General features: G+C 32.4%; 1 protein-coding gene across 1 annotated transcript; it reads left to right on the plus strand.

The window, feature by feature from the left end:
• Positions 1-8,181: 8,181 nt before the first annotated feature.
• LOC133172659 (carbonic anhydrase 14-like) lies at positions 8,182-14,599 on the plus strand. Its single transcript, XM_061307598.1, has 8 exons — positions 8,182-8,269; positions 9,437-9,463; positions 10,166-10,336; positions 11,810-11,958; positions 12,261-12,356; positions 12,511-12,577; positions 12,905-13,074; positions 14,172-14,599. The coding sequence occupies exons 1-8, from the start codon at positions 8,209-8,211 to the stop codon at positions 14,388-14,390; spliced, it is 960 nt and encodes a 319-aa protein (XP_061163582.1). The 5' UTR covers positions 8,182-8,208; the 3' UTR covers positions 14,391-14,599.
• Positions 14,600-27,151: the final 12,552 nt, after the last annotated feature.

Raw genomic sequence — 27,151 nt, forward strand, 5'->3', positions numbered from 1 at the left:
TTCTTTTCTTTCCTAATAACACTAAATGAATGCTTAAATTTAGAAATTGAATTAAATATACATTCAGTATGCACCCCTCCCCTTATCATGCATTGCCTCTAACCTGCACGATTAAAAACTTTTACCTAATAATTAACACAATCTAACCCAAGGTCTACCTTCTTTTTAAGCATCATAATCTATATCATTTATAGAATTTAACAGTAAAATTGAAAATGTATACATTCTTCAACGTTCAATGATTGGGATCACAATGGCTTTGTTCATTTCTGAGACGAACTGTATCTGGGGGTCGTAACATAAAGCTTGCTAAGTTTTTGACTTAAGTAGGGTCATAAGTATGTTTTAGGTGCAATCTTAAGACCTGCCTAAGTACTACTTAAGTATGTCTTAAACCGTAACATAAAACGGACTTAGCTAGGTCTTAGCTGAGTCAAACTTATGCTCAAAATATTTTTATGAATCATCCTAGTTTTTCAATTTATTTATATATGTATTTGTAAATATGATTTAGTTACATTTTTTTAGCACATGTAAATTAAAGTTGACGTCCTTACATATCGGTTTTAGCTAGGTTAGATTAGATTTCATAATTAATTAAAATTAATTCTGTTTAAATAAATCTGAATATTTGAAAACAAATATTGCACGCTTACAAAGTGGCACTAGTGGTTCATTGAAAATGCGTGAATATTGTTAATCACTCGATACTGCGATGTTTTCAGTTTACCGTTTGTTGTTATTCTTTCGTTTGAAAAATGTTCACTTGCTTTCAAATTGTCTTTCTCGCAGACATGGCACGATAACCGAGCGTATGTACTTGAAATTGAAACTCTTAATAAAAAAGTAAAAAAAAAAAAAACAATAGGGATATTTGAATTTTGTTCCTCCCATATCAGCAAGCAGAGACTGCAGAGTGCAGACGTTTTATGATATACTTATTTACAATTTAATGAAGGATGGAAAAGAATTGTTTTCAGAAAACAATTTTTCGTATATCTCCAACTTACATGTAACAACTCTCTCTCTCTCTCTCTCTCTCTCTCTCTCTCTCTCTCGTACGTTAACGGTAGTGAACCCTGTCTGGATCCTTGCTTGTTGCGTTCTACATTCAATCTAATTTACAGAAAATCTTAATTAGTTTTCTAGTCATCATCCTTTAATTCACCTACAACTTTTAAAATCATTTCATCTCATTTTTCACAGTAAACAAACAAATCCATGATTACTGTATACAATTTACTTATAATGATTAGTGTTGATAACCTAGGTCCCACTAATATTTCAAACGTATCCCAAAAATAATATTTTGCATTTACATGTATGTCATTTAGAGAGTGATATTGGAATAAGTGATGCATACCCCCCCCCCCCCCCGACGAAAAAGTAAAATTCTTATACCAGTATATTAAATAGAGAAAATTATTTTTTAATGCATAATATAACTAGAGGAATGTTTAAACACAGTAAGTCTACCTTAAATAGTACTAAATATATGTATAAGAAAGTTAAGACAGACTTAAGTCACCTCTACAGGCCGCCTAAGTTTTGCTAAGATTGTCAAATCTTAGCATGTTTCTAGTTACGGTCTTAAGTTTAAAACTGTACTTAAGTCCTACTTAAGAATGGTCTTAGACTTAAGTACCCTTTATGTTACGACCCCCTGATGTCCGCGCCCAAGAGAAATTAATTGGAGGTCATCATAAAGATCACGATGTAGCCTAACTAAAATTTATTCTATGCTTTATTATTTATTATGTACAGCATTATGTTACAAATAACAAAACGGCTGGGCGAATTTTAACTTAGACGACAATGACTTTTAATGAACACAACATGATGGATAAAACAAATCATATACCATCACAAAACAAGAAAGAAACTTTCTGTATTCCAGTGGCTGACTCTCAGCTTTTTTTTAAAAGCTAACCTTGTTATGCTACTATGATGAAAAAAAAATTATAATAGAAATAAGTGCTTTTGGTCTGTGTGTACACAATACAGTTTTTAGGTATAATTATACACTAGACTCCCCTTCTTGCCATTTCGTGAAAAGAAAAGTGATCCTGGAGTGGCAATTCTTGGACCAGACTAAAGTATTTAACAGGCTTCCATGCAGGCACGGATCCATGAATTTTTTCCAGGTGTGTGGGGGGGGGGGGGTTCCACATTAACTCTATTAAAAAATGTATGTTTTTATGTAGCAAAATATCCTAACCCCCTCCTATTCTCTCTAGAGAAGTGGACAGTCTTTCGCCTACATCCACATAGGGAAAGCCTGTCACCTTCTCTAAAGGGAATACTAGTACCCCCCCCCCTCTCGAAATACTAATTCCCTGTAGGTAGAAAGAAGAGTCAAATATATATTGAGATACTTGTCCTGCTGTATAGTTTATTAAATTCCAAAAACTACGTCATAAAATGTTTTAGTTTTATTTCATGATTACCACAATAACCAGAAAGCTATAGTGAATAGTTGAGCAAAAAGTTTTAAACACTTTTCAGGGTTAAAAGAGCAGAAAAAATGTTTTAAATATCGATTTGTATACCGGTATTTTTTGAGTACTGTTTGGACACCAACCCCCCCCCCCCCTTCACACGCACACACACCCTCTCACAAACTGTTGCAACTGCCATCAGTCTAGTATTTGCATGGTTCTTATTAGAATAATCTAACAAGCTTAAACTAGGTCCGTAGGACAATATCATTTTAACAATAGAACGTACGTTCTATCTAGGTTCTTATATCAGTTATGATTTATAAATGTCCTTGAGTTTACAAGCATGTATATACAAAACTACTAGGTATAATTATCATCATTATTTTGCTTATCTGAAGTAAAACAGAAAAAAAACTGGATATTTTTTTTGTGGTACCTTTTGTTTGAGCTTAATTGCTCAGAGCGAATACATTGTAAATGGAGAGGACAACACAGAGAAACCTGAAGACCTTGAACCAAACACATGATGTAATATCCCAGTAAAGTGCACGAACGTTAACTACACCTATGGCGATTGTAGCCGTATTTGGCAATTTTTTTTAATTAACTCTTTGGGGATCACTAAAGCATCAGGTCAAGGGCCTCCGTCGTGGATCTGTTTCGTAGACAGGATGCAAAGTCAAGATGTAGGGGAAATACAGGAGTACTAATAGTCTCAGTGCCCCCTTGGTCCTCACTTTTGTACCGAACTTAGCTGACTGACCTTGAAGTTATTGAAGTAATAATATTTCAGCAATATGAACCACTGAAACATCAAAATGCCATACAGAAGTAATTTTAAGCTTGACATAACACATTAAATTAAAAAAAACAACTTTCAAAAGCTTTAAAAATATGTACAATTTACCATTCTTGGCAATGCCAGTATTCTTTCTTTCAGACTTGTTTTTGAATACTGTATATAAATGAACTATGACGTTAATACAAATATACAGTATTGTACATGTACTTCGCAAGGTATCTTGCACGGGTTCGGTGAAAATAAATGATGTCAATACCTACACGTACATGTATGTTATATATTAAAGATAAACATGGAATTGGCATGCAAAAAAGTGCTCTTACATTAGTAGAATGTAAAAAGGCGAAGATAACGAACGGTGATTGGTCTCATAAATCCAGTAAAAATAAATACGAATCGTGAACAGGGTAAAAACACGGACCCCTGGAAATATTACAGGTAGGATCAGGTGCCTAAGAGGAGTGAGCATCCCCTGTCGATCGGTCACACCCGCTGTGAGCCCTATGTATTAATCAGATAAAGGAAGTAATATTGGTTAAAATGATATTAAAATGTCTCAACAGTTGGTTGAAAACACGTCAGTCAAAATACGACCTATCGGTAGGTTGTATGTGCAATGAAGGTCATTATACAGTCATTCTACGATAAATGGACCAATTCAGGTTAACATGAAAAAATAATTGTTTCCAATACCAAAATGAACATCATAATTCTCTAAAGTACATATCAGTAAACTTGAAAAAAAAAAAAGAATTGTCCACAAATCTGGTATATCGTTAACTTTTTACAACAATTTAATTTACCATTGATTTTAAGGTAATGTTACGGAAGTTAAGGCTTGAACAAGTCTTATTATTTTTTAAATAAAGCTGACTTTGACCAATTATTCGTTTCTGATGTTCAGTATAGAACGCTAAAGTATGATTCATGAAGTCTCGCATGAATCCGAAATAAAGTTAAAATTTCAGGAAAAATATCGTTACGGAAGTTAATTCCCAGCAATAAAAGTTAAAATTCTCGGCAATAGTTTAAATCAAAGTTTGTTTTAGGATATTAAACAAAAATGTGAAGCATTTCGCTCCCAAAATAATAAAAAATCTTTATACCTTTAATGCAAAAACTTTCCTGAATTACCGTTACGGATTTTAAATTTTTAAGAGAGACAAATGTTTTTCTCTAATTCATTTTGTTATGTCGAAAATGTAATCTACTAAAATAGCTGACTCGCAGCTAGAATAGATGATATTAGGTTCCGTTGTCACTTTCAGATAAGTTTCAGTTCTTTTGAAATCTGCATTCTGTGCGTGAAATTTAAAACAAAATTGTTACGGAAGTTAATCGATATTTAGCGACATGCTATAATTTCGCACGAAAGAAGATCCAAGCATTTCTTTGCGAGAAGTGGTTTGATTTCTTTTTATATATGGGATAAAAAAAACTTTCTTTAACATTCATAACAATTTATTCGAAACGCTTTTACGGCTGAAAATTTCATTTTGAAATTTGTAAATAAATGAAGCGACATTAAGATTTACAGTGGAATACGTTTTTCAACATTACATTATGTTCATATTAAAACTTTAACAGCATATATATCGGTAAATAATTACAAAACCATGTGTGTATTAAGTCTTAGAGTTGAAATCGATCTTTAAATTTATAGTTTAGATATTAAAATGGTAAATTTGTAAGCGACATAAAAAATTCTTAATTGGTCATGTTTTTGTAGAATGACTGTATAACGGCTGTCATGTTCTAAAATTTGAATTTACTGGATGGTATAAAATACAAAACATGTTTTAAATTTTGTATTTACTCCCTCCCACCCATAAAATTCAAACTTTAGAACATGACACGACCTTGGAATTTGCGAAATGTTGACTTTTAATAATAGTTGAAAAACCAATAATATCAACTTATTTGTCAGTATATGGCATCTTTTTAAAAACGAACATGCTCTTAGTATCGTATCAGTTGAGATACCTAAACTCCATATGCAGGTGCATGCATGATGGTGGAATATTACTACATAGAAAGGGAAAGCTGACGATTGAAAAGCTAAGTTATTTCGTTTGTCATATAGTTTAGTTGTTAGTTGCCCATGAACGTCTATAGGGAGAAATATCCAAGGATTTTATGTTCATGAATTGTGTTCATTAAGTAATTTATTCACAGAATTAAATCGCCATGTATAACCTTTAAATTGCAGGGCAGGTTGTACGATTTCATACTTACAAGAAGCATGTAAATATATTTGCAAAGTAGACATTTTCGTGTATGTGCAATGTGAGATATAGGACATAACAGATAAATTGGCCTTGTTTACTTAAAGGGAAAACCTGTTTGCCAATATAAATGTCTATATAGACTATATGAATAGTGCATATCAATAAAAAGTATCAAATTTTGTTTGAAACTCCATGTATTATAACGGCAGCTGCCGTAATTATCAGATGTCCGGTTTTGTTTAGTCATGTTCATCTGTGATCCGTTTGCCAAAGAGAATCCTAGCGTAAAGAAAGAATCAGGTTTGTTTCATAGAAAGGAAACAGTTCTTTTACTATGCAAATAATTTTAGGAGAAAGTGTTATTTTTTACATGCAAGCAATATAATACTAGAAATTATAAAACATAGCAAAATGATCCTTGTGTTATTGATATTCATTCTATTCTTAAGTAGTCAATATATAGACCCAATAGGACTTGGTTAGTTTAGAATTAACAATGAAATATAATGTATGGATATAATGATTACATCGGGGTAGGTTTGAAACTAGTTGTCGGTATTTTATAAAAACGAGACAATACGTGCTGTCAAATTAACGAAAAGACGTACCATAATCATAGAATTAATTAAAAGTATGTCAGAATCAAGTCTCTAAGTGGGGCCATAATAGCATGCTTTCATTTTAATATTTTTTTCTGCATGAACAAAAATTATAATTTTACAAGATGAACCACAACCCCCCTCTATAATAATTTAAACGAAATTTTAACTACTAATCTCATGTACTTCTCATTCAACAATTAGACCTCACATGTTTGTGTTGGTTCGTAAAAGAAAAAAATATTTAAGTACAGTAAAGGTATTTTAAAATTTTATGAGAACATTACCGTACCAGTAAGTAAATTACTCTCTAGGTTAGGCTGTTTAATCATGAACCTTGGTTTATTTTGGAAAACAATTCGGAAATTTTTTAATTTTTTTTAAATTTATTTATTTATTTATTTATTTTTTGGCAATTGCAAGTGTTGAGGCTTATGGGCATCTTGCAGGCACGTAGCGGAGGGAGGGATAGGGGGGGGGGGGGGTGCATGGTAGTAATTTGGTAATGTATTAATTAAAAATGATCGTGAAAAGATTTTTTTTTAGCTTTTAAAAGTTAATTTTTTCAGGTAAGTTGTCAAATTTTTTTCTGGCTGGGACCCCCCCCCCCCCGCCCCAACTTTCAAAAATATGCTTGTCTTGTTATTGGTAACCAGCAGAGAACTGGTACATGCAATGAAAATGCTTTGAGAAATATACGTAAAAAGCTTGGGAGATGTAAATTTGCCTAAAATTTGATGGTCGATGTTCTATACTGCAAAGCTTCAAGTTTTTCAAGTTTTTATTCAATGTACCCTTTTTACAGTTTTTAGACAATTATATATTTGACCATTCACACGAAAACCTTACGGTGAACTTTACAAATTTGTATTACTAAAATACTTTTCAAATTTATAGAAAGGGGATAAAAATCAGCAATTAACAAAAATCAAAAACATTTTACAACAGTTTGATGTAAAGCGCTAAATGAGGTAGTTTAGAGGTAATGTGTGATACATCAAAGATGATCTAGCTGGTTAGATTTATTCAATAAAGTTAAACGTTCACGAAATCAAAGGATACTTCAATAAAACGTCATGTAAACGTAAACTTTTTAAAAAAAAAAATACAACGCATCTTTGGCAACGAAATTGTATTTATATATAGATTATAAGAATTGGGCGAGGGCAGTACCCTCATACATATTATTGAAATCACTTGATCGAAAGAGCTCAAAGCGAAAAAATAATCCCGCATATTGAGATATTTCTAATGTCCTTTTAAAGTATTTTAAAAAAAAATGGATATACTTTTGATTTTATCCAAACTGATAATCTAAAGTGTTTATCTTGACTTCTGCTACAACGACATTGAGAAACAGTAAAGTAAATGTGCTGATGCATTTCCCATCATTAAGTGAGTCTGAAGGATGTTGAACTTTCGCAGACATATATACTTCAAAATTCTTCTGAATTTAACCTTGCACATTGCGCCAAGTGTAGATTCATGTGCACAATGTGACAACTGAAAAAAAGTATTTCTATTTCACGTGCACAATGCCTCATTCAATTACAATAATTATTTGAAGGGAAATAGTGAAAAATCAAAAGTAATAAGATTAATTATCAACATTCCTGTACTTTAAAATATTTCTTTTTTTCCTGTTTATGATCCATTAAAATACAACCTTAAGTTGTATTAAGTCACATGTTCAGCCTTTGTTACTCGGAGAAAATAATATGGTATTGATTGCTGAGAGGAAAATAATTACGAAGAAATAAAAGCAAACAAAATTCTTATTCTCAAACAGGAATTTACTTTTAAAAAGTATATTATCATTATTATTACTTCCTATTTTTATCTATCTATATTAATATCTTACAAAAATCAATTCTCCAAATATTATAATACAGATATATTGTAATTATTATTTAGCAAGAAGTCATACTCAACAAGAGGGGGGAAATGTTGTTGTATAAGCATTTTGTGTAGTTTTCCAAACATCAATGAAAGAGTGACATTCGATAAATTGACATCTTTTAAAGCTGAGTAATAGTAGACGCCCCGCCTCTTAACTTAAAATATATAAAAACTGTTTTAGGAACATATTAAGAGTTCTTTTAAGAAGCTCAGGGGTAAATCAGTTTTTCAAGCAAACTATGGCTACGGCGGAGTGGATATTGATCTTCGTGAGTGTCTATGTTTTTTCTCTGGATGCAGGTAGTTTTACTTTTGTTTTATTTGTTTATTTATTGTCATGAAAACGACATTTTTTAAAAATTTTCAGCTTTTAAAACAGAACTTTTTTTTAACATTTTAAAAACTTTTTTTAAACTATGTTCCTGCAAAATAGTTCAGTGGCACAGTATCAAATGAAACAATCTGTTTAAGTCCAGAGTTGTAAATTTAGACGGTTCTTTTGTGAATCGTGAAATAAGTGAAGATAGCGAAAGTGATCGATCTCAAAAAACCTACAAACAAGACAAATCTGTGAACAGGGCATAAAACACAGATCCCTGGAAATTCCAGAGGCGGGATCAGGTGCCTAGGAGTTAGCATCCCCTGTGTATCGTGTTTTTCTATAGAGGCGTTAGTTCAAATGCCGACAAGATTTGCCTAACACTTCATTAATTGAAACAAAAAAAAAAACTTAAATTCCTTATGCATATGAAAAGATTTAATAGGATTTCTGATAACAGTGATAGAATTGGGAAGTCCGGGCTCACAAATGTATGCCGATGTACATCCGATTGTGGAATATAGTTAGGAAATAATCTGGATTGGTAAATATATTTAATTCTATGAATTCCAAAATTTAAGGTGACATAAACACAAAAAGTGTAGATTTTGAATCTTCTACTTACATTATGAAAAGTACACGGATACAAGAATTAAAATAGATGTCAGATATTATTGCGATGCACGTTCTTACTATCGGAGTTAATCCCGATTAGCATGTTAAACTTGCAACAAGCATGAGAGATGTTTATTCGTGGTTTTTGCTGTGTGTCTTCTTCGTTTCTTCTCTTTCTTTCTTAATCTTTATATTCTTTATTTAAAATCTATAGGTTCATATTATTGCAATAAATTCAACAATGTATCGGTAGTTATTTTGAAATATTCACTCCTCTGTCACCAGTACGTTGGAAATTCATTGAACAGTTATCAACGAATAAAATTGAAGCTGAAGGTTTTATGTCGTAAAAATCAATCAATATTGTGTGTCTACCTTCTGGCATCCATATATGTTTGTCACTAATCATCTTACTGAACGTAATTTGATATAGATGTGATCATGTATGCGGCAAGTCAGATAAAGTGATCAGACTATAATTTCTTATTACTTGTATATCTACTAACAGGAATTCTCTCTTTTTTTTATTCTAGCTGAATGGCACTACGCGGGAGATCATGGTAAGGCGGTATATGTATACAAATTTGATGTACACAGGCTCGTAGAACGCGGGGGGCCAGGCTCCCCACTTTTTTTCTGAGTAAAGTACTTTGCTATAGCAAATTTTCCTTTAGATGCTGGTTGCCCCCCCCCCCCCCCCCCCCAGTTTTTGATGTACAATCGAGCACTGGCAAATTCCAGGATTATTTAGACAGTGAATTAGTTTTTTCTCTGCTTGTCAGATATTTTTGGGAAGCTGACCCCCTCTTTGGTCAGTTAAGTCTTCTTTTTTTTTGCCAGACAGATTTTTTTGGGGGAAGCCCACCCCCCCAATTTTGAAACTGTTGTTACGGGCCTGGTACAACTGTACTTACAGGGGTCTGTAAAAATACAATTATAGTCAGTGCAAATTACATTTGTAAGTAAATCTTTGTGAAGAGACATCTTTCTAATCTGCTGACAGCATCCATTTTCATGTCTGTCTTAATTCATAAATTAATTTAAAATAAACGAATGTCGAGGAAGATGCAAGATTTTTAAATATTTTAAACCCAACTTCAATATAATTGTTCTGCATATCATTATGTACATGCATTTAAAAGAAAACACAGGGGAAAAGGAATAGACACAATTATACAGCTATCCTAAATTAATCATAAATATTTAAACACGTTATCCTGATTTTATACAAAATGTAGGTATATTTTTTTCAATTTTCGCAGGGATATACGAATGGCCGCAGGACTTCCCACACTGCGGAGAGGTGCGGCAGTCCCCGATTGATTTTCCGAAAGTTGAAGACATGACTTACTCTAAGATGACACCAATTGAGTTTCACGGGTTTGATGACCCTAGCAAATATCTTTTAAAACTAGAGAACAACGGACACACAGGTAAACATATAAGAATAATATGAAAACATAAACTGGTATCAAAAAAAAAAAAAAAAATGAAAAGAACCAACATGACACAAAGAACTACGCACGCTAACTCTCGATTCCCGCCTACATTTTACTCCCATTTAATTCAATACTAATGGCAATTTGGCCGTAAAATCTTTGTTGAATGCAAAGAACAGTTCAATGGTAATTGACTAATCATTTTGATACAAGTGTTAAATAGTTAATTACCCTTAATTCCAGCTCTTTAAATAAGGGGGGTAGACGATATTTTTCATTGAAATCGGGCTTTAAAGCATCACCACATCTTAAAATATTCTTGGATATGAATAAATGTTTCTTAAATCTTTACTTATGTTTTACTCATATAAAATTAAACATATATTATTAATAAAATACAATGTTTTAGTTGTAAACCCCTTTGAAATTGGTGAAAAATAAGCATTATTGTAGTTTTTTGTTTGTAAACATATGCCCCCCCCCCCCCCGTGAAACACAGAAACCTTTGGTATGAATTTGCGAAATGACAGTCCATATTACCTGTAAAAAGAAATTTTTGTTTCACGGGGGGGGGGGGGATGTTTTAAAAATATTTTCCGTTTTCCGTTGATTTCTATAGTGAAAACACAAATTTTACCAAAATTATAGAGTTATCTCTCTTTGTTTTCCCCCAAAAATAATGTTTTATGAAAATCCATATAAATATCTATATAGATATGAAAAATCATTCAAATGTGTTAACTTTTGAAAAATGACTTGGAGGTAGGCGAGAGAACAATACTATCGTTCGCAGTTTTTTTTTTTTTTTTTTTTTTTTTTTTTTTGGAGCTGTTACCCTTTTCCGTATCACGCCTTTTATCAGCCTGACACTAATATCAGCCCGAGATTCGGAGGCCTAGTGGCTGATAACGAGTGTGAAATGGAAAAAGGTATATTTTATCATCCCCCGCTTTCGCGAAAGCGCGGGGAATACAGTCTAATTCGTCCATCTGTCTGTCCGTCTATCACAAAACTTTAACCTTGGTCATAACTTTTGAAATAGAAAAGATAGGTCTTTTATGTTTCACACGTGCATTACCTGTGTCAAGACCTTTCAGATAACTACTTTAATTTTTGATCTTATGATCTGGAGCTTAAAGTATGACCCTTTTTTCAAATATATTTACTTTGGAAATAATTTTTGAATGAGAAAAGATATGGCTTTTATACTTCATATGGGTATTACCTATCACAGAGCCTCTTTGAATGCATTATGATTTTTGATCTCTCAAACATATAAATACTAAATACTGACGATTTGATATGCATTATGGAATTCAGTTTTTAAAAATTCATACTAAATTTTACAGCATGATGTAGTCCGGTTAAGCATTGAATCATCCATGATTCTTAATTCTATCAATTCGTCATTTTGTAATCCACTCCATGTAAATGTTGATACATATTACTAATAATTCCATTCTTCAGTCAAAGTGAATGTGGAAAGTGGAGACGTATACGTGGAAGGTGGAGGACTTCCGGGAAGATTTAAGACAGCGCAGTTCCACTTCCACTGGGGCCATAGTGGTGACGAGGGCTCAGAACACACCTTTAATGGTCACAATTTCCCCATGGAGGTGTTAAACTCTTCTACTGTGTTCATTGTTCTGTGGATCATTTATCAGATATTCATAATACTTTGTTTTTTAACAAATATTTGTTTCAAAATTGCTATGATATATGTGCAATAAAAGCTACTAGCTTTCTTTAAAAAATGCACGTATGATCACACTAGAAATATAACGAAAGGATAAGAAGTTTTAAAAAATCAAAATCAAGAGATTATTTATTTAATCTTATCGTACCTGAAAAATAGGTCAATAGATTCAATAGATCAATCAATTACTGACAAGACACCTGTATTTCAAACGTTTTCCAGCTTCATGTGGTTAACTACAATGAGAAGTATGGAAACATTTCTAATGCTGCAACAAAAGGCGGGGATGGTCTAGCTGTGCTGGGTTTCTGGTACCAGGTAACGTCTGCTGTTAATGATTTCGTCAATTTACAATAGCTGAATTTATTTCTAAAATTCCAGATACATGTATCATATACACTTGTATGTTGTATGTTGACATAAGAAAAGGAAAAGACGAAGAATAAATGTAGATATGAAAAAAAATTTACAGGTGTCGGACCACGATAACTATGCACTGGCACCTCTTATCAATGAACTGGGCCAGGTCCCAGTAAAAGGTAACAAAATCTGTATGAAAAAAAATCATTTAAAATTAACTGACGATGCAAAAAGGAAAATTCATGCTTATCAAATGTAATCAGAAATTAGAAAAAATGACAAATATTTGCTAGAAAAGATGGTGAAAGACTACTTTTCACAATTAATCTATTTGTAAAGTAAAATAACTACATGTATTTTTCAAATTATTACATGATATTCCGAGAGAGATAAGAGAGAGAGAGAGAGAGAGAGTAAATAATCAACATTAATTAATTCTTAATCAAGTTTGAAAAGCACAATTTGGAATGTAATTCATAACTTAATAATATGATTTACATATATAGGTTCAAAATTGAATCTGACCGGAGTGAACCTTGGTCTTTTGCTGCCAATCCACATGGATGAATACAATCCTCACTTTTACCGTTACTCCGGAAGTTTGACCACCCCTCCTTGCTTCCAAAGCGTTGTTTGGACAGTGTTTGATAACAAAATGCCAATTTCCAGTGCTCAGGTTGGTAATTTTCATCCACTCTTATCTTCAGAGAATTTGAATCTGCAAATTCCTATGTTTTTGTGGGAGTTCTTCAGATAATCCTCCTTCAGCTTTTAGAAATAAAATCCCATTATGTAATCCCTTCAAGCATCGGCGGTTACGATTCCAACAAAAATTGAATCAACCTTATATTATGAAACTTTTTCAGCAATGAATCTTCGAATTTGAAGTTTGTTGAAAGTGACACCATATTGTACTCGATAAGTAAAAAATGTGAAATATTAGTAAATGCATAAGCGGAGGACACTGATTCGGTTTAGCTTCAGCTACAACTTGTTCTTAGGAAATGTGCTCTGAATGATTGGAAGTCACTTTGAGTACCGTATAAATATATGACTTTGACAAACAAAATTCGAAGAACAATACCAATGTATCAATAAACATTTATTGACTGGATTCTAGAGCAACCTGTTTTGTCGGACTAAGAACCAAACTGTTTGCCTGAGGCTGTTAGGCCGACGGAAAAAAACCCAGTTTAGTTCGAAGGGTCGACAAAACGCATTTTGCCCTCGAATCCATGCGGTCAATAGGTGTTTTGTTATATACCTTTTACTTTTTATTTTGAAATATCTTACGCTGGCTTCCATGTTTGCCATAACTGATAACATACAGTTGATCCCGCTTACAGTATAATGTAAAAAAAAAATGTCATAGCGGTCCAATGTCTCATCGACAGGTCCAATATCTTATCGACAGGTCCAGTATCTCGTCCACTGGTCCAACACCGATTATTTTATTTTATTTATTTATTTATTTATTTTTTTGGACCGCTTAAAAACACATTGGAAATGTTAGATTTCTTTTGGTATATTTCTATGTAGGAAACAAATTTTAAACGTATAATATTTTTTATTAATAATTTAACAATGAGCAACGATAGAGAAAAAATATTCAGCTGCTTTATGCCAAATGATTACTAAAGTATATAGCATGAAAAATTTCAAGAGAGAAAGAGAATGAAGTCTAATGTAACCGATTTTGAAATCATATCTCTTTCATATTGTTACTGTTTTGTTAAAATGTTCTTTGAAAGATTGAAATTGAATCAATTATAGTTACAAATGTTCCAAAACCTTCACGAGGATAAAGAACTACAGGGAGACCATTTTCTCGTGGACAACTTCCGCCCAACTCAGCCTCTAAATGATAGAATTATCTATCGCAACTTTGAAGTGGCTACCACTGGACACGAGCAACAGCAGCAGCAGCAAGAACATCAACAGGCTCCGAGACGAAAGGCAAAGGTTAATGTCCGTCTCCACTTGGTGGACTAAATGTGTGTGTTTAATGGCTTTGCTGCATTATATGCGTGATTTTACTTGAGTATTCCTCTGATTTATGTTTTTTCCCTTTCATCTTAATCCCTTTCTTGATGTGTAAACGGGTACCGGGCTCTTAAACTTATCTCCTTCAAATACTAATTGGTTATTTTTTTGAAATATATACATTTTTATTATAATAAAATAAACAAACTAGAATGAAATCTTGTTTATTATAAATCGTCAATGGATTTCAACTATTTTTATAATAGTGATCAATCATGTCAGATTGAAAAAAAAATGAGAGAGATGACGCCATACTCATGGGTTGCCTCCCCGTCAGATTCCTACATTAACTATGTTTCCAGCAATATTAATTGGTCTTGAAAGGAAAGGAAAATCAGTTACCCAATCAGTTCATGGTCGGATACATGCAGTACTGGTATTCCAAGGGAACGATGTCTTGTGAACAGTGCCTATAGCTGTGTTAAAAATAGATCGACCATATACATTGTATACACGTTGCTAAATATTCATTTGCTGAATACTGAGACCAGAATGAAACACGACATTCAAATTTATTAACAGTGTTTTCATGATTTTGAATACAATAACAAATTCTGTATATGATCTGCGAAATTGTGCGGGTCCTCTTTACTCTGTCATTGGGTCTTGTCGAATTAATCTCAGTCTGAAGACTACGAAAGCCCAGAAGGCTCATTCGAGATTCGAGTTTCGAAATACGAGATTCGAAATTCGAGTTTCGAGATTCAAGATCCAAACTAACCAATCAAAAGGCGGATTCAATATTTGATTACTCCCCTTTATTAAGTTTTTACCATCAAGAAAACACTGAATATATTTATAAAAAATGGGTCATTTGCTTCAATAATAATGCAAGAAAAAATGTTATATGTATCAAAACGAAATAAAAATGAATTTTGGGGTAACATTTTGAAAATATATATATAAAATCTTATTTTTCTCATTAAACAAAACAATCGATACGTATGTAAAATATTATATGGTCTTATCTTTGAATTGGGAATTTAGTAGGTCGATAAATTATTTAATAAGGACATTGATGATGGAAAATTATTATTGATATGAAATACTAAGGATCGTCTTTACACTGCACAATAATTTAATTAAGGATACATTTAATTGCATTTAAAGGTGCGTTTGTGCAGTTAGACTGATCTACTATTTTATAGGAAATAAAATAAATTCCGGTTTGTATTGTATACCGGTGTATAATTTTTAATTAATTCGAGTATTCAAAGCCTTAGACCAAGATAAGTAATTGAAAACTTAATTTTTATGTACATTGTATCTCTCCTATTGGGAAACAGTGGTGTATATTCCCTTCTGCTAATGTGTAGGCTAATGTGAAGTCACAGATTTCACCAAAAGCGCATCATTGTCGTATTGCGGATAGGCAAGGAGGGAGTCGCCCCCTCTCAATAGGGGGGGGGGGGTCGGGTCGGAGGACCACTTTTTGCGATCTTGGATATATTTATCATTGTCATTTTTTCCAGTGAATATAATTATAAATCATTTAAACATATATTTATGATACAGAAATTAAAATCCTCATGACCTCTCTTAATAAAATTGAGAAATTTTAAAATCCTTACACAGTTCTCGGAAATTACGGAAACTTCTTTACCGAATAATCTAAATATAATTTTTAAAATGTTTTATGTTTGACATCCTACTATTCCAAACATACTTCCTAATTTCTATTTCCTGTCCTAATCGTAGACTCCTGTTGCTGTCAATTTTAATAGTCTGATATCGACTTCAAGATAACATTTCAATTCTAGATTTAACCAGCTATAAAAATCAAAGGTTTTGCATACTGTAAAAATTGTATAGGCATAAAAGTGTGGGTTGCTAAAAATACTTTTATTGCATTTGATGAAAAAATATTCTAGTAACTGGTAAATAAATAAGATTTATGATCAACTTCTCCTCTTTTTTCAACCAAATACATGTATACATTTTTTTTTACATCAAGAAAATGATATTGCCTATATGGAATATACACCATTAAGAAAGCGAACGCGATTTTTCTTCATCTCTACTACAATGTCTTTCAAGATTTCCTACACTAAAACACTACTACACTGTACACTAAAAAGGCATACATGAACTAAATAATTTGAATAGAACTCCTTTAGGCTATACGATTTTTTCGAAGTCCTAAAAGTGTATAGAGGGTCCATTGGTTTGTTAAAATAATTAATTTTTTATCATTATTAAACACTTTTATATTTTTTTTCTTTATGGCCATTACATCATGAATTGAAACTTGTGTATTGATTGGTTATGTATCTTGCGAGACCCGAGCGGTTTCCTTATAAATAATTATCGAATATATAATTATTTTGCCCATGCATCACAAGATTGACACTGAATGTTGATAACCGAACATTTGTTTACCGCTGTAATCAAATAAACAACATAGCCATAGGACCCTGGGCACGTGTCTCTCCCCCCCCCCCCCATTCCTCATATATTTTTACCGATATATACTATAGAAAACATAGCAACTTTATGCTTGTGTCCTTTCAAAAATTACGTCTAATAACCGTGATAACCTCTGTTGTTTTATTTATTTATTTTTTTTTTTTTTGGAGGGGGGGGGGTCTTTACATTACATTTTTATTATTTCCTACGGGCCTTAACAAAGAGAAATCATTATCTTTATTAACCATGTATATTTCAGCCATCCGTACTCAGGAGCTGTCTCTTGGTTTCACAAACTAGGTCACTGGTTACTTTCTAATACCTTGTCACAAACTATATCCACTTTGAAACCCGTGTTGGTCACTGGTCACTTTCTAATACCTTGTCACAAACTATATCCACTTTGAAACCCGTATTGGTCACTGGTCACTTTCTAATACTAGTACCTTTTCACAACCTGTATCCACTTTGAAACCCTTATTACTTTTTATCATTAATCGCTAGTCACTTGTTTAATTGCACATTAATAATTCTCATCGACTACAATAAGCCCTCCCCAAAAGACGATTGCAAGTAACGTCCGACAAGTCATAGCAAAAAATGGTGGAACCAAATTTTTCGCACATAGCAAATATTCTTTGCCTTCTCAACATTCTAACATACCAGTTTTATTATCAATTTCTTGACATTTAGAAACGATCTTGGTTTTTCTTTAATGCTTGATTCTATTAAGGCATCAGCCGTAATTTTCCGTTCAGTTAATAAACATTAAAGTATGCAAGACATTGCTACATCCCAACACTTTTCGATATATATTACAGGAAAGCATACATTTTCACAAATCGTATCCAGTGAGATTAACAGAGTTCTTGTGGTACCGTGTGAACAGGTATTGTTTTCTGTTGTTCCAATATATAGTAACTTTTTTGTGTAACAACAGCTTGTACCGTAGGAATGAGATTTATTTAAAATACATGCAATCCTGAAATTGTACAAAGGTATAAAGCAATTTTACAGCTTAAAAAAAAAGAATGTGAAAACGAAGGTAAAATCTATTGTCTTACTGTATCCAAGCACATTTTGGAATCATACCATGAATTACGAAAATACATGCACTTCAACCAAAACTTTTTTCAGTTGGAAATATATGAATTAATTTTCATTATGTGTTAGTGGGAGGATGCAGATATTATGTGTTAGTGAGAGGATGCAGAACAAATTGAAAAAAGGGGAGTGAATGAAAATACAATGTAACAACACCATAAATTAATTAAAACTAGTAGAATTTTGATTTTTTTTTTTTTGGATAAATTCCAACTCGGGATATTGAATTTTAATTTCATGAAAATGTAACAATCTTTTAACAGTTAGAAACAGAATTAACAATCTTAATCAGAAAACGGAAGTTCTTAATTTCTTTTTTATGATTACAGATTTACAGCACAGTAAAAACAGGCTTATGGAGAAGTGCAAGGAACTTACATTTTAATGTGCTATAAAAGTCATTCGATATAACTGTTAAAAGTTCACAATAAACTTTTTAACCAAGGGAAATAAAAATCAATTCGCCTGTTTGCTATAACCGTGTTTTACTAATTTTTCAAAAATATTTTATAAAATATTGCACACAATAAACAATTGAAGAACATGTTCTGGTTTTAAGCCATGTTGGATGATACATGTTCGTAGGTCAACAATTATGCTGGAGAAATCCCCATTCGAAAAAAAAAAATTATATACATGTATATAGAAAATATGACAAACTCTATTCCACATTACACAAAATGTTCCTTATAAATTATTTTCTAAACAATATTTTTTTTTGTAAATGAACACAGCAATACCCATTTTTGATTTGTCTTTTAAAAAAAGTCGTTTAAAAAAGATATACATGTATGTGCTAATTGTCGCAGAGGTCACTTAAAATTTTCAAATCAAGTAACGAGACCGCTCACTGAGAGCTCGAACAAAGGTACGTCATTTGGATGGCATTATTTATTATGCATGGCATAATAGTCGCATCTGTCGAGTAATTACCAATAGATTCTGTAGAAATACGAATTAACAAATTGCTTTAATCATAACTATTGTACAGCTGAATTGTATCTGGGGGACATAATGGTTATTGTCCACATTAAGGTCAATTAAGTTCACTGATTACGAGTGGTGCATGAAACCAGTGACTTGTCTCTGATGAAACATAAAAAAGATATTAAAATATTTTTTTTTTAAAAATATCAAAATTTGGCGTTTAAAGTCTTTTTAAGGAACATACATGTGCATGTACTATAGAAGTTATCGGGTTTTTTAACAAAAATTAAAATTGTTACTTTTAATACTTTACTATGTTGTAGTGTTGAATAATATTCCTTATTAGTGCCCTACCGGTGAAACCGGAGGGGACTATAGGTTTCCTCTGAGTCTGTCCGTCCGTCTGTCCGTCCGTCCGTCCGTCTGTCTGTCTGTCTGTCTGTCCGTCTGTCTAGCTGTCTGTCTGTCCCTCTGTCTGTCTGTCAGTCTGTCCCACTTGGTTTTCCGCACTTTTTCCCTAAACGCTTGTAGATATTGAGCTGATTTTTGTTATGTGAGTGTATCTTGATGAGTTACAGATCAAGTTTGCATTTCGTTCCGCTTCATTGATTTTTGACGGAATTACGCCCTTTTCAATTTTTACGGGTTTTCCGCAATTTTCTTCTAAACGCTTGTAGATATTGAGCTGATTTTTGGTATGTGGCTTTACCTTGATTAGTTATAGATCAAGTTTGCATTTCGTCCCGCTTCATCAATTTTTGACGGAATTACGGCATTTTCAATTCTTAACGGGAACCAGAATACACTTGCCGGTAGGGGACTAGTATTGCTAATGCAATACACTCAGAATGCTTGTTTATATAAAAAAAATCTGGTTATCTTCAAGGATACTTTGTGCAAAGCTTGGTAATATTGGCCCAGTGGTTCTCAAGAAGAAGATGAAGTTTACGACGACAACAACAAGGATGATATTATTTCTATGTAAGCCTTTTCTTATACATAAAGCTGAAATCTACTCGTGAGTAAATACTTTTATGAGGAGGATAAGTTCAGTCATAAATAAATGAAATGAGCCAATTTAAAATGATTATATTGCTCGTAATTACTGATGACATTAGTATATATTGGACATTATTGAGAATTATCCTTCCAGTTTAAAGTCATTCTGCCCTCAGTATTGCAATTAGTGACCAGAATAAGGGATTGAAAAGGTTTTTTTTCTTTGGAAATGTTTAGGCAATGGCTACATAACTGTTTAAAAAAGTCGGAAATTATGTTACTTTTTGTTCTATTTTTGTCTTGTTAACATAAAACCTCAAATTATATCTGTTTCATTTTGTAGATGGATTATAAACCCGTTTTAGTGTGTGTAGTACTCGTCTTGTCCTTCCTTGGTGCCACTGTTTCTGAAAAGAGGCCCATTGTCTGTACTCTTCAATATAGCCCAGTCTGCGGGGAGGACGACCAAACATATGACAATGCATGCTTGGCTCGAGCTGCGTAAGTTGAAAAGTTCATGTCGGCCGTCCTTTAAAAAGAATTCTTATTTTTGTATTTTATATATATATATATATATATATATATATATATATATATATATATATATATATATATATATATATATATATATATATATATATATTATTTTCAAGTGTTAATAATCGTTTACAGTACCTTTTAAGGAGGGATTCTTGTCTGGTTTCTGACTAGACGAAATATTCCAAGTATATTTGCTTGGATGTCTTATATACATGTACTTAGCTGTAATGTATCAAAAGGATCATATTTTTCTTTACTCATCATAATTGTACAAATTTAAATAGAAATGGTAAACTGAGTTTGAAATCCAGCAGGGACTATATTTCTGGCGGAACTGCGGCGTATGAAAATATCTCCTTTTCTGTCTATCAAAATCATTTAGAGAACAATACATTTAGTTAAATTCTTTAAACAATCAAAGACTTAAAGAAATTTTGAAATGTAACTAAAATTAATAATAATGCCCTAAAGTTTTAAAATATAGCAAATAATAATGATTTGCTAGACAAACTACAATCTTGTTAGCTTTTAAAAGCTTCCAACCTAAAAACAGATTTGAGCAAAAAATCAGTAAAAAGTGTTTTTTCTCTCTTACTAAACGGTCAAAGCTTTTTGTTTTTGTATCATTTTGTATATTTATACGCCTACTTTACCATATGTAAAAATAAGAAATATTTAAATATAAGAAGTATATAAAAATAACTAATACATCCTAAAAAAATTAGGAAAAACAGAGGAAATTCGGATTAGCCAATATCTATATAAGTTTAATAATGTCAATTAATTTCGCAAAATCATCTGATAGACCCATATGGTAACATCTTTTTGTGCAAAAAGAAAAACATTTTATCTTTTAAAATAGAAGTAGGCATCACATGGTTAGCAGTTTAGTATTTTTTTACTCTAAATGTCTAGTAAAAAGATAATGACCTTGACCTGATCTTGCTTCTAAAATAGACCGGTCAAATTTAATCTACTCGATACCATCACTTAGTGATAATGTCTTCTTAAATCTATGAAAATTTCATTAATTTTTAAATATAAGAAATATGAAAAGAATATGAGAAGAATCCCTCCTTAATATTATGTTAAGTATACGAGGGGTTATCAAAAAGTTCGTGGACTAGCGCCATAAAATTAAAACCGCTTTAGGTACATCAATGAATTTTAACACATTTAGTTAGCATCATCTTTTCTATCGATAGAATAAACAATAAATCATAAGTTTTATTTTTTAATAAATTGTTATTGTTTTTGTAAGCAATGGTATGTCCAAGCGGCGCAACCTCAAATATGACGTTTCTTCTACCTGAGTGTAACTGAGAAAAACTCTTTTGATATGAGCATTTGTCGTCAAAAAATCCGGTTAATCCAGGCATGTGGTACAACACAGTTGTTCCGTAAAATTTGCAATTTTTACCCCATTCTGTATATTCTATGAAATTTTATCGTAAATTTATATGGAGTGTACAAACAATTAAGGGTTCAAAAATGACGTCAAAAAGGGGGAGGGGTTTCTGTTTCCAACATTCTTTAAAGATTCGCACCTGGAAAAACTGGTATCAGACCTGGGGAATGTTTAAACGGACTACAGAAAAATAAAACACACACAGAGTACTCGTTTTAAATAGCCGAAAAGATTCAGAGAGATGAAAGATGCACAGTTAAAGTCAATTTGTAGTGAGGGTGTCAAAAATCAGTCACGTCGAAAAGTGACGTTGATCATGTGTGGTAGAAATTGAACTCCATCAAGCTAAGTATTCTGGCATAATCAAGTGAGGATCTTTCCTTATGTATAGATACATTTACAATATTATATGCATTGAAAGCAGCTGTTCATGACATTATAAAGTCACATAAACAAGACGGACTTACGTCCTTACTAAATTCCATGCAGGTAATCACATCAAGATAAGTGTATAAGGTAGACGGAGTGGATATTGAGAAACAATGACATTGTCGGACGTCATGAAACTAAACGGCGACAGCGCCGGGTGATCATATAATGTCTTTTTTATTTTAGAATAATTTGGCAAATTATCAACGTATCAAGTTAAAATTTTCAACATTTCTTAAACATTTGTTGATTTATGTTTTTCATAAATTTTGTAAGCACAGACTACATAGTATTAATTCTATCGCATCAGTCCACGAACTTTTTGATAACCCCTCGTATATTATTTGCAGTTTTATTTTTCTTCAGGAAATATTTGTCTGCATGAACAAGAGAAATTTGCATGGCATTGTGAAACACAATATTGTTTCAGTTCTTTTTATCTTCAGAGGTGTCCAAATTGTAAACCAAGGAAAGTGCAATTGCGCATGTCCAAAAGATTTAAGACCAGTCTGTGGTTATAATGGTATAACCTACGATAACGCTTGTCTGGCAAAATGCGAGTAAGTTTAAAAAGAAAATGGACTTATTTATATATTTATTGAATTACATTCTCATTTTTTATTTTCAAATAAAAAAGACATTTGATAATGCATGGAATCTAAAGAAAAAGTTTGTTTTCTATTCCAGCCTCGTCAGTTTTACTCCTGGAGAATGTGGTAAGCAAATTATATGTAGATTTTCTCTCTGTGAAAGACTGGTCAAGTTATTTTAGGAATAAATTTAAGATCTATAAATGTATCTATGCAACACCACTTTTATATGCCCAGGCTTCGTCTTGTATAAAAAGTTTCATTGTTCAGCTTTGTATTTTTTTTTTATAACAAAGTAAGAAATTTTTTATTTAAAATGCAAAAGAACCTTCACTATTCATTCTTAAATGCTTACAGAAATAATGAAAAAATGAATATAAATTTAATTTTTCAGAAGTCAAATGAAATAGGACAGCGGTAGACTATTATGCAGTTGAGCTACTATACTTATCTTATATCTGAAGGAAATGCATGTATGCAAGCAAAATGGTTCAAACTCAAGAATAAACTCATCAAATATGTTCTTGTTTTCTTATTAATATACACTTTACTGAAATATGATTAATTGTCCTCGATTGGATGGCATAGAGTATGCACATCTACCTTCGTTATCGTTTTATTGACGTGAATCAGAAATGTTAAAGCATGCATAAAGTATTGGAATATTCGTTATGTTGGAAAATAAGACATTGGGCGAAAATAAAATGTCATCAGGCTTCTATGAAGCCAGTAAAAGGTTTACAGAAGCACGGCAATTGCTATGAACTTGATCTTACAAACATATCCTTAAATCGAGACAAATCAACTACGAAGGACTATGGAACGCCATAGCTGCCTGAAGGTCATTTTCATATTATATGAGGTGGAATAACCTTTATGTGAAGTGGTGAAGTCATTATATATAGTGGTAAAATCATTATATTCAATGAAAACTTTATTATATGCAGTGGTTTTATCATTATATACAGTGATAAAATCATTATATTCATTGAAAACTTTATTATATGCAGTGGTTTTATCTTTATATACAGTGATAAAATCATTATTTTCATTGATAACTTTATTGTATGCAGTGGTTTTATCATTATATTCAGTGGCAATGTCATTATATGTAGTGGTTAAATAATGTAATGAATTGATAATATCGATACATTATGTTGTAAAATCATTATATGCAGTGGTTTTTCCATTTTATACATTACTGATATCTTTCTGTGATGTGATGAATTCAATATATACAGTACAAACATAATTTGTGTGATAAAGCAATCATTACATTGTATGAAACCCGCTGCATGTGGAGTGCCAAGTTAATTTCATTCAGTGCGACACCTTTACATGAAGTGAAAAATCTATTATGTGCAGTACTAAGATCATTATATTATATAGTAAAATTATTATATATATTCCTTAAATCATGCTTTGCAGTAGTAACATCTTTATATAAGGTGGTTAATTAATTATATGATGTTGTTAATTTGTTATATGATGTGCTCAAATCTTTATATGCATTAGACGTTTCATGTTATGCAGTGGTAACTTCTTTATCATCATCTAAACTGGTCCTTTTATTTAAAAAAATGCGCGGAGTTCCAGTTTAAAGAGTGTTTGAAAATAGGAAACCCGGGCCGTGGCAAATTAAAAGCCGGGACTATTCGAGATTTTTCTAATTTCTGATTCTATTATACAGCTTCCTGATTTTATCAACTGTGCTGAAATTTTAAGACTCATTTTTATAGGTTAATGTGTATTCGCTGTAAAAATTGCATTTAATTTTAAAATACTTAGTAATTTAGATTTTCTTGGCGATTGTTGATTTCCAAGTTCAGTGGTGGATCCAGGAATCTTGAAAGGGGGGGGGGCGACAAGTTTTTGGTCGGGGTAGGTAGCCCACAGCCAAACCAAAAAACAATTGATTTATTAAATCTTATGTATATTTTGGACACAAGGGGGGGGGGGGGCGAAGGCCCTTTCTGAATCCGCCCGTGAGGTTGGTTAATCGGGTAGGCAATCAAGTAGACATTTTACGTGTTTTGTTTGTTGTTTTTTGTTTGTTTGTTTGTTTGTTTTTTTTTGCCATATTTGACAGAAAGCTAATAAACTTTTAAATTATTCTGATGTTAAAAATTATTCATTCTTTGAAAGGCATTTTTTGAGTGAAATGACACGTTTAAGAAAAACTGGTTCACATAGGCGTCGGAACCGGGGGGGGGGGGGGGCTATTTCCCCCCCCCCCCTTTTTTTTTTTTACAAAGGTAGACGTAATATAGGCATTGAAAATTCGGGCGTAGGTCTAGCCCCCCCCCCCCTCCCCACTTTCTACAGGCACGATTCATTGTAGTGAAAGAAGGGTAATTGGTAGTGTTTAAGAGAATTTGGTACTGAGAGATGTTCGACCAACCCCCCACACACCCCCCTCCCGACCCACCCACCCACCCACACCCCCGAAATAGGATTTTCGGGTTTGGAGAAAGAACAATTTTCCTTTTTTTTTTGCTGGTCAAGTTTTTTTTCAGGTTTGATTTTTTTTTCTATTTCAATTAGCCACCCCACTATCAATTTCCTTCCGATGCCAATGGTTCACTAAAATCGGATTTGATCTCCCGGAAGTTAAACATAAAAAAATCCGAAATACTTATTCATTATCTACATGCCATTTGATAAAATATAAATTAATTAAAGAATTATCACATATACATGTAATTATAGGACTATTAATGCAAAGCCTTGTGTCAAACTTTAATCACGCGTAAGTTGCTTGGTTTATGGATATCCGATCCTCAGCCTTGAAGGATAACTCTTAATTTTATCATTTTATTCAAAAAGGCTAAAATGATTTTAATTTGGTTGTTTGTTTGCTGTTTAACGTCCCTCTCGAGAATTTTTCACTCATATGGAGACGCCACAATTTGCCAGTGGAGAGCTGCAAATTTTGTCCTATACCCGACACTTACGGCCATTGAGCAGTGAGGGATTTTTTTTCGTGCCAACACCTACTGTGGAACGGGACCTCGGTTTATGGCTTTATGCGGTCTCTTACGAAGGACCGGTCTCAACGTCCCACTGTCGGATTCGAACCCGTGACGTAAGGATTGACTCCTTATTCCGCATCTCTTAGAGCAGACACTCTAATCACCGTGCCACGTTGGCGACGGCAAAGATGAAACTTGAAAATGAAATTTTTTCATGCAGCAATTTTTATTTTAAGCATTTCAATGTGATTTAAGGTTTTCTGAAGTCTTAGAAACAGTCTTATAAATAGTTGATATTAGTAATTTAACATTCCCCCCCCCCCCCCCGAAAAAATTATTAAACAAATTACATATTTAACGTAATCCAGTTTCCTTCCATCTACTAACAAATAGATACAAGTGCACATTTGTATATTATGAAATTAGAAATGATTTATGGTGTTTTGCACCAGGTTCTTCCCGGATGATCGGATCTGGTTTAATAATCCTTTTTTTTTTAATGAAAATGTGTATTTTGCATAAAAATAGCATTTTGAAATAAAGAAATAACTATCAAAAAGAAAAAGTTTTTTTTAGTTAAAATACAGTGTTTAACATCGGAATAATTTTTAAGTTTATTAGATTTTTATCAAATATGTCAGCAAAAAAAAAAAAACACACACATAAAATATCGCCAACCCAGTCTACACATTTTACCAACATGGAAATCAACAATCGCCAAAAAAAAAAAAAAAAAAAAAAAAAAAAAAAAAAAATCTAAAATACTAAGTACTTATAGCACAATGGATAAAATATTAAATCAGAAAATTGAAACTGCCTACCAATTTTACTTGAAACCAAAAATCGTAAAGAAAATCTAAAATACCAAGTATTTAAATACAATTTTTACAGCGAAAACACTTTATCCTAAAAAAAGAGTCTGAAAATTTTAAATCAGAAATTTGAAAAATCTCGAATAGTCCCGGCTTTTAATTTGCCACGGCCCGGGTTTCCTATTTTCAAACACTCTTTAAACTGGAACTCCGCGCATTTTTTAAAAATATTTTTGCAAGAGGACCAGTTTAGATGATGATAAAGAAGTTACCACTGCATAACATGAAACGACTAATGCATAAAAAGAATTGACCACATCATATAACAAATTAACAACATCATATAATTAATTAACCACCTCATATAAAGATGTTACCACTGCAAAGTATGATTTTAGGAATATATATAATAATTTTACTATATAATATAATGATCTTAGTACTGCACATAATAGATTTTTCACTTCATGTAAAGGTGTCGCACTGAATGAAATTAACTTGGCACTCCACATGCAGCGGGTTT

Source organism: Saccostrea echinata, unplaced genomic scaffold (assembly GCF_033153115.1).
Source record: "Saccostrea echinata isolate AGI-Se365-2 ecotype Australia unplaced genomic scaffold, CSIRO_AGI_Sech_v1 ptg000054l, whole genome shotgun sequence".
Lineage (NCBI taxonomy): Eukaryota > Metazoa > Mollusca > Bivalvia > Ostreida > Ostreidae > Saccostrea > Saccostrea echinata.

Coding starts and splice junctions, on each gene's coding strand:
- LOC133172659 (XM_061307598.1), top strand. CDS start 8,209: ATGGCTACGGCGGAGTGGATATTGATCTTCGTGAGTGTCTATGTTTTT. Junction 9,464..10,165: donor GCACTACGCGGGAGATCATG/GTAAGGCGGTAT, acceptor CAATTTTCGCAG/GGATATACGAATGGCCGCAG. Junction 12,357..12,510: donor TGCTGGGTTTCTGGTACCAG/GTAACGTCTGCT, acceptor AAAAATTTACAG/GTGTCGGACCACGATAACTA.